General features: G+C 56.2%; 1 protein-coding gene across 1 annotated transcript in view; it reads left to right on the plus strand.

Annotated features, from left to right (window-relative positions):
- The window catches only part of LOC104302034 (heparan sulfate glucosamine 3-O-sulfotransferase 3B1), a 30,764-nt gene extending 24,882 nt beyond the window's left edge, over positions 1-5,882 (plus strand). The window contains exon 2 of the mRNA XM_009902503.2: positions 5,258-5,882. Coding sequence (XP_009900805.2) covers positions 5,258-5,876 — 619 coding nt within the window. The 3' untranslated portion in view covers positions 5,877-5,882. The remainder of the gene's footprint in view (positions 1-5,257) is intronic.
- Positions 5,883-11,231: the final 5,349 nt, after the last annotated feature.

Here is an 11,231-nt window from a genome sequence, read left to right on the forward strand (position 1 = left end):
ATCCAGCCCTGTCCTGACTGGTGGAGCAGCTTTTGTCCAAGGGCTCAGCTCAGCTGCCCCTTTCCCACAGCCTGACTCCCTTTATCACCTCCTGTTCTTCTCCCTTATGGGCAATGGTGGTAGCTGCACCTCTGCCCTTAGCTCACCCCAAACAGCACTGGCAGAAGCTGCCCAGGTCTCCAATGTGCCTGTGAAGCTTGCTGGGAGATGAGGACTCCACGGCTGTCACGAGCTGCCCCAGGGCCGAGCTGGGCTGCACCACCGAGCTGAACGTGGGTCTCTGCTGTTACTTGGACCCAAAGGGGTTCCATCCTGCCAGGGCCTGGTGGCTAGAGCTCTTCTGACCATTACAGCTCCCTTTTCCCCTCCTCCTGCGGCGGCTGTCGATGGCCCTTGCCGCTCCGACCCTCGGATGCGATCGGGGCTGGAGTCCGTTCCTCCTTCCCCCGGTGTCCCCCCAGCTTGCTGTGCTGGGGCCTGCAGTGCTGTGCCAGGCTGCTCTCCCCCACTGGTGGTTTGGGTGGCAGCAAATGCTTCTTGGTGACTGTGCCACCTGTGTGAGTTCAGAGCAGCCACGCTGCCAGTGCCTCCTGCCCCTGAGGCTCTGTGCTGCCTGTCTGCCAGCGTGATGATTGATGCCTCTATGGGAGATGCTGGAAAGCATGGGAAAGTTCATCACAATGGACAGAGCCATGCAATAAAGCTTTGTTTTCCTCAGTGTGATGCTGCCACAGGTTCAAACCACGTCCATGGGCCACAATAGTCGGCTTCACTTGCTGCTGTCTAGCTTTGACTCGGCCACTTTGCATAGGAGGCAGCTTCTGAGACAATCTCAGGGGTCTTAGTTTTGGGCTGTGCTTGGTATTCATCTGGGTACAGTGGAGGAAGAGAGTGATGGAGCTGTGGCTGAAGGCTGGGTTTGGTGGAGTCAGTTCTCATTCTTGGGTTGAAGGCTCCATTTCTATCCCAGAATGCCAGGTTGGAAGGGACCCCAAGGATCATCTGGTCCAACCTTTCTAGGTGATGGTGGAGTTGCAATGAGCTGGCCCAGCACCCTGGTAAGCTGAGCAGTGTAGAGGAACCCACCACTTCCCCTGGGAGATGATTCCAGTGTCCAGCTGTTCTCAGGGGGCAACATTTTCTTCTGGAGTCCAGTGGGAATCTCCCCAGCAGCACCTTGTCCCCATCACCCCTTGTCTTTGCCATGGGACTCCTTGTCAAAAGGGAGTCTCCATCTTCTTGGTAGCCACCCTTTATGTGCTGGTGCATGGATGGTACTTCTCTGAGCCTGTGCTGACCAAGCCAGGCAGCAGCAGCAGTGTCAGGGACGTGCCTTGTCTTGCTTCTGTTGCTCTGATGGGTCACTAGTGAGAGGTTCTGCAGAGGCCAAGGATTCAGCACCTCCCAGTTTTGAAGACCTGGACAGAACTGAATGCTCTCAGCTCTGTTGACAACAAAGCCTGCTGGGTGTCCTCAGCCACGAGACTGTGGGTTCAGGTGCTGCTTGGGCTGCCACTGGGCCAGTGGATGCCTCTTAGAGCAAGAGCTGCTCCTTGCAGCACTCTGGGCCGTGCGCTCCTCTGGCTGTTGGAACGTTAATGAAGAGCCTGTGTTCTCCAACCAGATCAACTGACTCAGCACCTCCACCCCCAGCAATTTCCTCCTGTCTCATGGCCTGGCCCTGCCTCTCTTGTGCAAGGAGGGCAAAACAAGCCTTGCATCATTCCCAGGAGAAGCATAAATACTGACTGTGGCAGTCCTGGAGGAGAAGCTGATCGCAAGGTGCAGGACCTTGTGTGGCAAGCAGCGTGATGGCCAAAGGGCTTCAGCACAGCCTGGCCATCCCCAGCACACCTCCTCTCTGGGCAGGTCCCAGGGCCATTTCAGAGTGGAAGAGTTGAATCCACCCTCTTAAATCAGGCTGGAAGGTGGTCAGGAGCCAAGGCAGGATGCAGAACTGGGATCTGGTGTGGCCATAAAAGGAGACACCGCTTAATGAGCAGGCTGGCGAAATCCACAGCGGCCCAGGAGAGGTTGAAGGGCTGCCCTCAGTGTTCCTGACTGCTTGTTCTGCAATGGGGTTACAGGTTTGTGGAGCTGGCCAGAGAGGTGAGGGATTAGTCAGAGTTTTATTTGGGTTGCTGGGTGTTTGGCACACGCTGGCCCCTGGCTTCCAGAAGCTCTCGTGTCCCAGGTGTTGGCAGAAGCAGCAGCATTGCCATCTGCATGGCCTTGAAATCACAGCCTCAGGGGCTGCCACCACCCTTGGGCAGGGCTGGAGGCTTCCCCAAGCTGATATCTTCTTCCTCCACAATCTGGTTTGTCCACTGCCCCTTTTCCAGCAACAGATCTGGCATGGCTCTTCCCCAGGAGGGTGGTGAGAGCCTGGCACAGGCTGCCCAGGGAGGTGGTGGAAGCCTCCTGCCTGGAGGTGTTTGCAGCCAGGCTGGAGGTGGCTGTGAGCAACCTGCTGTAGTGTGAAGTGTCCCTGCCCATGGCAGGGGGATGGAACTAGATGATTCATGAGGTCCCTTCCAACCCTGACAATTCTGTGATGCTCTTCATGGTGTCAGGAAGGCCATGGGGCACCTCTAGGCTTTGATTAAAATCTGCTGGATGGTCCAAGCCTCAGGTGAGGGAGCAATGTCAGCACTAGAGCCCACTGAGCCCTTGGCTTCTTTGCTAAGAGGAGCACCTAAGAACAGGAACCTGGAAGATGGGGTTTGGGTGTAAGCCCTTGCAGGGTGTGAACTGGTTAACACATGCTACCTGCTGCAGTGTGAGGTGTCCCTGCTCAGGGCAGGGGGGGTGGAACTGGCTGATCCTCGAGGTCCCTTCCAACCCTGACAATTCTGTGATCCTATGGGAACCATCTCCTGCCATGGACCTGTGGAGAAGGAGCTTTTGGGCAGCCCCTGAGCACAGAGGTGTAGTTGTTGGGTGCCCCTTGCCAGTAAGCACCTTGCATAAAGTTCCTGCCAGGAGCTGCTGAAGGAGAATGCCAGGTACCAAGTGAGCTAAGCAGCAGTTGCACAAATAGCCACTGGTAGGCATGGGATGAGTTTGGATTCAATCAGACCTCTCATTCCTGGTTTTCCTACTGTTTGGCCTCAGAGCAGGTGCCTCAATATTTCTTGTTTGGCTTCTTAATCAGGACAACCATTGGGCTGGAGCACAAATTACTGGTGGCTCTGTTTTCTTCCACTGCAAGAGCCCATGGTGACCTTTGCTGGAGCAGTAATAACAGCAGTAAAGGAGGAGCTGGTCCTCAGGGAGCAGACAGCCTCTGTGTGCAGTGTCCTGTGTCTGAAGGGAGAGGCTGAGGCTGGCAGCTCACAACTGCCTGCCTGTTCCCTGGGCTGGGTGGCTGCTCTGAGAGCATAATCGAGTTTTATAGCTTTCATTTTGTGGCTGGCTCCCTCCTTGCCTTTCCCCCTTGATTTCTTTCCTTGTAACTGTCTCACAAGCCAGAGCTAATGAGTCCTCTTGGCTTATAAAGGGACAGAATTGGCAAATGGTCTGAAATGTTGAGGCTTGCCTGCTGAAGGAGAGGCAAAAATGACTTTTTGTGCTGCTTCCATCATTCTTGCAAGCTTCCCCCCGCCCCCCATGGGTCATTAGCAACAGAGAACAGGGTGGGATTGCTGAAGGCTTTGGGTTTTGGGGGTATTTAGTGAGGGTGCATCCTGCCCATGAGCTGGGGTTGTCTCCTCTGTGGTCATACCCCCTGTCCTGACCTGCTGTAGTCTGTGTGGCAGGGCAAGGGGGAGGTTGTCCTCACTGGGGGCTGGATTGGGCTGTGCGGAAGGTGCCACCAGCGGCTCTGGATGATCTGTGTGCTGTGTGTCGGGGAACCAGGCCTGCACAGCCATAGGGAATGGGACAAGCTGGCTGCAAGAAGTCTCCTGCAGCAGGGTGAGGTCCTGCTGCTGACAAGCCAGGGACAAGCTGCACCCTCTTGCCTGAACTGGGAGAGGTGTCGCGCTGGAGATGCTGAGGGAAACCAAGGTGGATGTGCTCCAGCGAGCTCCTGCTTCTCCACTGCACCATTCCTCTCTTTCCCACGGGGAAAAGAAGCTGGGAGCTGGGGCTGGGGGCTGCCTGGTGTTGCCTTGAGCCAGGAAAGCCGCCTGGCACGGCTCAGGGCTTATCCTGACCGGTCTGGAGCTGGTGCGGTTCGTGTAGCCACACTCCAGGTGCAGAGTGCAGCTCAGCTAATCCACTCATGGATAACTGGGAGATTACTCAGCTGGATTTCTAATACAGTGGCCTTTAATAATAATCCCTCCCTAAGCCCTAAATCGATGGGAAATGGGTTTATCTGCAGGGGCTGAGCAGCCTGTGCAGGCATTTCAGGGAGAGGAGCTCGTCCCTGCCCAGGCAGCTCTTGCTGTTCCCCTTACACAGCGTCACACAGCGTCACACAGGTTGGAAGAGACCTCGAGGATCATCCAGTCCAACCTGTCTCCACAGACCTCATGACTAGACCATGGCACCAAGTGCCACATCCAATCCCCTCTTGAACACCTCCAGGGATGGGGACTCCACCACCTCTCTGGGCAGCACATCCCAATGAGAAATGACTCTCTCTGGGAAGAACTTTCTCCTCACCTCCAGCCTAAACTTCCCCTGGCACAGCTTGAGACTGTGTCCTCTTGTTCTAGTGCTGCTTGCCTGGGAGAAGAGACCAACCCCTTCCTGTGTACAATCACCTTTCAGGTAGTTGTAGAGGCCAGTGAGGTCTCCCCTGAGCCTCCTCTTCTCCAGGCTAAGCAACCCCAGCTCCCTCAGCCTCTCCTCACAGGGCTGAGCTCAAGGCCTCTCCCCAGCCTTGTTGCCCTTCTCTGGACGCATTCAAGTGTCTCAATGTCCTTCTTAAACTGAGGGGCCCAGAACTGGACACAGGACTCAAGGTGTGGCCTAACCAGTGCTGAGCACAGGGCACAATGACTTCCCTGCTCCTGCTGGCCACACTGTTCCTGATGCAGGCCAGGATGCCATTGGCCTTCTTGGCCACCTGGGCACACTGCTGGCTCATGTTTAGGCAGCTGTCAATCAGCACCCCCAGGTCCCTCTCTGTTTGGCAGCTCTCAGCCACTCTGCCCCCAGCCTGTAGCTCTGCCTGGGGTTGCTGTGGCCAAAGTGCAGCCCCTGGCACTTGGACTTGTTGAATGCCATCCTGTTGGCCTCTGCCCAGCTGTCCAGTCGGTCGACTGGACCTGCCCTTCTGACCCCTGTCTGTGCTCTTTGTCCTCAGGGACCTGATGCCCAGGACCCTGGAGGGGCAGATCACCATGGAGAAGACCCCCAGCTACTTCGTCACCAAGGAGGCCCCGGCTCGCATCTCCTCCATGGCCAAGGGCACCAAGCTGATCGTGGTGGTGCGGGACCCGGTGACCAGAGCCATCTCGGACTACACCCAGACGCTCTCCAAGAAGCCTGACATCCCCACCTTCGAGAGCCTGACCTTCAAAAACAGGACTACAGGCCTGATCGACACCTCCTGGAGCGCCATCCAGATCGGCATCTACGCCAAGCACCTGGAGAACTGGCTGCTCCACTTCCCCCTGGGGCAGATCCTCTTTGTCAGCGGGGAGAGGCTGATCAGCGACCCCGCGGGGGAGCTGGGCAGGGTCCAGGACTTTCTGGGCCTCAAGAGGATCATCACCGACAAACACTTCTACTTCAACAAGACCAAGGGCTTCCCCTGCCTGAAGAAGGCGGAAGGCAGCAGCAAACCTCACTGCCTGGGGAAGACCAAAGGCAGGACCCACCCTGACATAGACCAGGAGGTGGTGCAGAGACTGAGGGACTTCTACCGGCCCTTCAACATGAAGTTCTACCAGATGACAGGGCAGGACTTTGGCTGGGACTGAGGCTGCCCCGGGCTGGGGGGCAGGCCGCAGCAGCAGCCCCACCACCAAATCCCCTGCCACTGCTTTTGTGTTGTTTTGGGGCCCAGCAGGGTGTTTGCCTCTATAAAGAGCTCTTATATGTATGTAAAATGTACAGAAAGCTATTTTATAATAATTTATTTTTAATTCCTGAGCAATTAATTCACTAAAGCTGCCCCTAACCACCCTGGCTAGCACCCTAGCCCTGTAACCTCTTTAACATTCCACAGCCTTTTTTTAACTCTTAACCCTTCTTCCCTGGGTGGTTTTTGTTGTTGGGTTTGGTTTTGGTTTGCTCTTTTTGCCTTTCTGTTGTTGTTTTTTGGGGGGGCTGGGGGTTTGCTTTGCTTTGTTGTTTCAGGTGGGTGGTTTGTGGGTTTTTCCACCCCCCTCCCCACCTTCCTCTTTTGTTTTGGGACAAGGTGCTTCCATTTTACTTTGGGTTTTTTTCTTCCCCCCCCCCCCCCCCAGGCAAATGTGTGTTTCAAAAGAAGCCCAGCAAGGCAGAGGGTGGCAGAGGGGAAGGGGTGGGGAAGGGAAGGAGGGAGGGAAAGCACACCTTGATTTTTGTTACGGGTACCTGGCCTTTCATAAACCCTGCTTTCCCCAGCCCAGTGGCCCAGCCTCTTCCTCCTGCTCCCTCAGCCCACAGCAGCTTTGCTGCTGGGTCCCACAGCCCCCACGTGGGGCTTTCTCTGGGGGTGGGTAGGAGGAGGTTGGGCATCTCCTAAACATAGAGGGAACAGAAGGAAAGGCCTTTGTGCTGTGAGGGTGCCAGAGCCCTGGAGCAGGCTGCCCAGGGGGGTTGTGGAGTCTCCCTCTCTGGAGATGTTCAAAACCCACCTGGATGTGTTCCTGTGTGACCTCCTCTGGGTGATCCTGCTCTGGCAGGGGGATTGGACTTGATGATCTTTGGAGGTCCCTTCCAACCCCTAACATTCTGTGATGTCCCTGCCACCCATGTACCTCTGCTGAGCAGCAGCTTGGGGTGCTGGCAGCTGGGACAGGCAGGGACCCTCAAAGCCATCCAGCTCCTGCTCCAGGGTCTGCTGGGAGGGTGACATGTGGGGAGGCTGCAGAGCCTGTTGAATGGGCAGAGCTGCCTCCTCACTGTGCTTTCCCACCTTGCCTTTGGTCAGGGAGGCTCTTTCCCACCACCCCTCTATGCATTTGAGATCCTTACCTCAGGATGGATGTGAAAGTCCCTGTGCCATGCTGGGTACTGGTCAGAAGGACTTGCTGCTGGGAGGTGGCTGCAGTGGCAGTGTGGGGAGCAGCATCCACCCACCCAAGGCACCAGTGGAGCCACGTGAAACCCCCACACCTCTGCCTGGTGCCATCCCCAGCAGGGAGGGTGTCCTGGGGCACCGCAGAGGCAGTGCTGCCTCCAGCCCCACAGCTGCCAGAGCGACTCCCAGTGCATGAAACTGGAGATCAGTCTTGGCTCTCTTCATGCCCATTGCTTTTGGTCCACCACCCTAGCCCTGGCTGCTCCCAAGGAGCAGCATTTGCACAGAGCCAGGTGGAAGTTCTGCTTTGCCAACCTGTAGAAAAGCAGAGGGCAGTCTGGGCTGTACTTGGGTTGGGGGGGTGTTGGCAGCCCAGGCACAGCCAGGTACCTCCCTGAGGCTCTGGGTGAGCACAGGGGTGGCAGCCAGGCAGGACAGGAGGCTCTGAGCAGTTAACCATCAAGCCAAGTACAAGAGCCAGGAGATCCTTCCCCTCAGGTAGAAGCAAATGCTTTGGGGCGTTGGGACAGGTTGGTTGTGTGCTCAGGAGGTTCTGGTAAAGCCTCTGTGTCCCCAGTGCCTTACCATTACTGCTGGAGGTTCTGCTAGCTCCACTGGAGTGGTTTGGGAGCTGCTCCTTGAATTTTGGACTGAAGCAGGGCTGTGCTTCCTCTGGGCACCAGAACCCCAAGCACCTCAGGGGCGGCACTGAAGGACCACGCTGAGCCCGGGGCTGGCTGGACGAAGCTCCTGGTGTCAGTGTATCACTTACCTGAAGCACAGCTGCAACCAGCAAGCCCACCCAAGAGGCAGGCCAGGCCATGTGTGAGCTAAGGCTCTGGTTTCTCCTGCCTTGCCTTGCATGCCCTGCACCTCTCCCCAGTCCACCCATGGCAAACCACCTTTGAGCACCACGTTGCTGAGCCATGCCCGGCCGTGGGGGGCTGCTGCCAGTGGCATTTCACAGGTGTTGCTTTCATTTTCCCTGCCCCCTTCCAGCTCTTCTGGGGCTGCTGGATGATGAAAAGGCACTTGGGAGCTTGGACTGCTCTCTCTGGGTCCTGAGCTGGTCCTGCTCGGGTGGATGCAGTGAGGAACAGAGCCACCTCTAGGTCTGCAGGAGGGATGTGCAGGTCCAGGGCTGCCATCGGTGCTTTTTTTGAACCTAAGTGCTCTTGGCTTGGTTCAGCAGTGCCATTCTCAAGGGCTTTAGGGATCTGCACCCCTGCCAGAGGTGATGCAGTGTACTGGGGTGTCCTCAAGGAAAGGAGTTGCTGTGGGATGGGGCTGCTTAACAAACCTGTTGTGAGCAGGATGCACAACGTCTCTCCTTGGGGCTTACCTCCAGGCACATCCTCCTACAAGCAGGGGAAGTTTGGCACATCCTCTGCTGCTTGCCCTGAGCCATTCCTAGCAAGGAAGTGACACTTGTGACCAACAGCCCCAATTCCAGAGGTTCCAGAGTGTGGGGCCTGCAGGGCTGGACACATGCAACCCCTGCCCTGCAAAGTGCAGCTGCAAACTCCAGTGGTGCTCAGATCTATGCATGTCTGGGGGCTCTGGCTTTAGCTCCAGCCAGGTCCCTGCTCTGTTCCCTGCTGCCAGGGCAGGTGATGAGTGCAGGAGTGTATCTGCTTTATCACATCCCCTCCTGCTGTTGGGCAGCTGAGGGGAAGGGGCTGCAGGGGGTGAGTGAGGGGTGAGGAGGGAGAGGAAAATGCTTCACGGTGGAAAAGAGTGATTTTTGGTTCTCAGAACCTCAGTCTTCCAACAAAGTGGCTTATGCAAGGCATGGAAAGAAGCTCATCCTCTCCCTTTGGCCTTTGGGTAAGCTCCCAGCTGTGGCTGTGCCTCTTCCTCAAGAGTTTTTGCTGGCTGAGCCCTTCCACCACACAGCCTTGCTGTGGCTTCCTTCCCACGGGATGCCTTCTGGAGCACACCTGCCTGCCTGGGAGATTCCCCATCCCATGCATCTTCCTTCTTGCTTTCTTGGAACCACCTCCTTACCATCCCAGTGCTTCTCTGGGCTCTGCAGCCCAGTGGGGGCTGCTTTTGTGTCACCAAGCCCTGCTGCAGGACACTCTCACGGAGCAATCCTGGAGAGCAGAGATGCAGAGTGTGAGGAGCAACTCTTCCAGCCTCCAGCAAAGGGTCAGCCCTGCCTCAAGGGCTGCACTGGGCTCTTCCTGGCAAGGCCTGGACAAGCAAGGCAGTGAGGGTGAATTGTCCAGGGTGTGCAGCTGCTTGCTCTTGCTGGAGTCAGAGCTGTTGTCCTCATCACCTTTACTAAAAGCAGCTTTTGGTGGAAGTGCAGCCTGGAGGTGTGATTAGAAGAGCCTTGGTTTGTTTTGTTTTGTTTTGCTTTGATTATTCACATTTTTTCCCCTTTTCTTCACTATTTTTCTGCCCCTTTTCACCATCAATTTATGGCTGAGTTTCATTCAGCCCAGAGGTGCAGTGCAGGTCCTAGGGATGTGTTGGCCCTGGTCCTAGGGAGTAGCCAGGTGGTAAGGAAAAGACTAAAACTTGAAGAAAACAAACAAAACCCCCAACAAAACCAACCCCCAAACCACATAACCCACCCCACACCCCCTCACAAAACTGAATCCCAAGGCCATGGAGTATTTTGTGGTATGTACAACACAGATTAATTTTACAGAGAGAAAGATGTTTCTAGGGAAATGGAATTCTGCTCATTCATACAGTTTGTATGGAGAAATAAAAGCTCTATTTTTACCAGCTGCTGGCCCCTGTGGTGCTCATTCCACCCTGCAAAGGGGAGGTGGGGGGGAAGGTGGCTTCCTCACCTGGGGGTGGTGGTGCTGGCTGGAGGGCCGAGCCCAGAGGGTGGTGGTGAATGGTGCCACAGCCAGCTGGCAGCCAGGCACCAGTGGTGTGCCCCAGGGATCAGTGCTGGGCCCCGTGCTCTTTAACATCTTCATTGATGATCTGGATGAGGGGGTTGAGTCAGTCATCAGCAAGTTTGCAGATGACAGCAAGCTGGGAGCAGATGTTGGGCAGTTAGAGGCCAGAAGGGCTCTGCAGAGGGACCTCGACCGACTGGACAGATGGGCAGAGGCCAACAGGATGGCATTCAACAAATCCAAGTGCCAGGGGCTGCACTTTGGCCACAGCAACCCCAGGCAGAGCTACAGGCTGGGGTCAGAGTGGCTGAGAGCTGCCAAACAGAGAGGGACCTGGGGGTGCTGATTGACAGCTGCCTGAACATGAGCCAACAGTGTGCCCAGGGGGCCAAGAAGGCCAATGGCATCCTGGCCTGCATTAGGAATAGTGTGGCCAGCAGGAGCAGGGAGGTCATTGTGCCCTGTGCTCAGCACTGCTGAGGCCACACCTTGAGTCCTGTGTCCAATTCTGGGCCCCTCAGTTTAGGAAGGACATTGAGAGACTTGAAGGTGTCCAGAGAAGGGCAACAAAGCTGGGGAGGGGCCTTGAGCACAGCCCTGTGAGGAGAGGCTGAGGGAGCTGGGGTTGCTTAGCCTGGAGAAGAGGAGGCTCAGAGGAGACCTTCTTGCTGTCTACAACTACCTGAAGGGAGGTTGTAGCCAGGAGGGTGTTGGTCTCTTCTCCCAGGCAAGCAGCACCAGAACAAGAGGACACAGTCTCAAGCTGTGCCAGGGGAAGTTTAGGCTGGAGGTGAGGAGAAAGTTCTTCACTGAGAGAGTTGTTAGCCATTGGAATGTGCTGCCCAGGGAGGTGGTGGAGTCACCATCCCTGAAGGTGTTCAAGAGGGGATTGGATGTGGCACTTGGTGCCATGGGGTCTGTGGTGCCAGGTTGGACTGGATGATCTTTGAGGTCTCTTCCAACCTCGGTGATATTGTGATACTGTGCTGCTGCCTCCCCACACCTGGCCCACTGGAAAGCAGCTCCCTGGGAAAGGAGCTGGGGGTGCTGGGGGATGGGAAGCTCCCCAGGAGCCAGCAAGGTGCCCTCCTGGCCATGAAGGCAGAGGGCCTCCTGGGGTTCACTGAGAAGAGTGTGGCCAAAAAATCAAGGGAGCTTCTCCTCTTCTCTTCTTTAGGTGGTGGAGTCACCATCACTGGAGGTGTTTAGGAAGAGACTGGATGAGGCACTTGGTGCCATGGTTT

Source organism: Dryobates pubescens, chromosome 20, assembly GCF_014839835.1.
Source record: "Dryobates pubescens isolate bDryPub1 chromosome 20, bDryPub1.pri, whole genome shotgun sequence".
Classification (NCBI taxonomy): Eukaryota; Metazoa; Chordata; class Aves; order Piciformes; family Picidae; genus Dryobates; species Dryobates pubescens.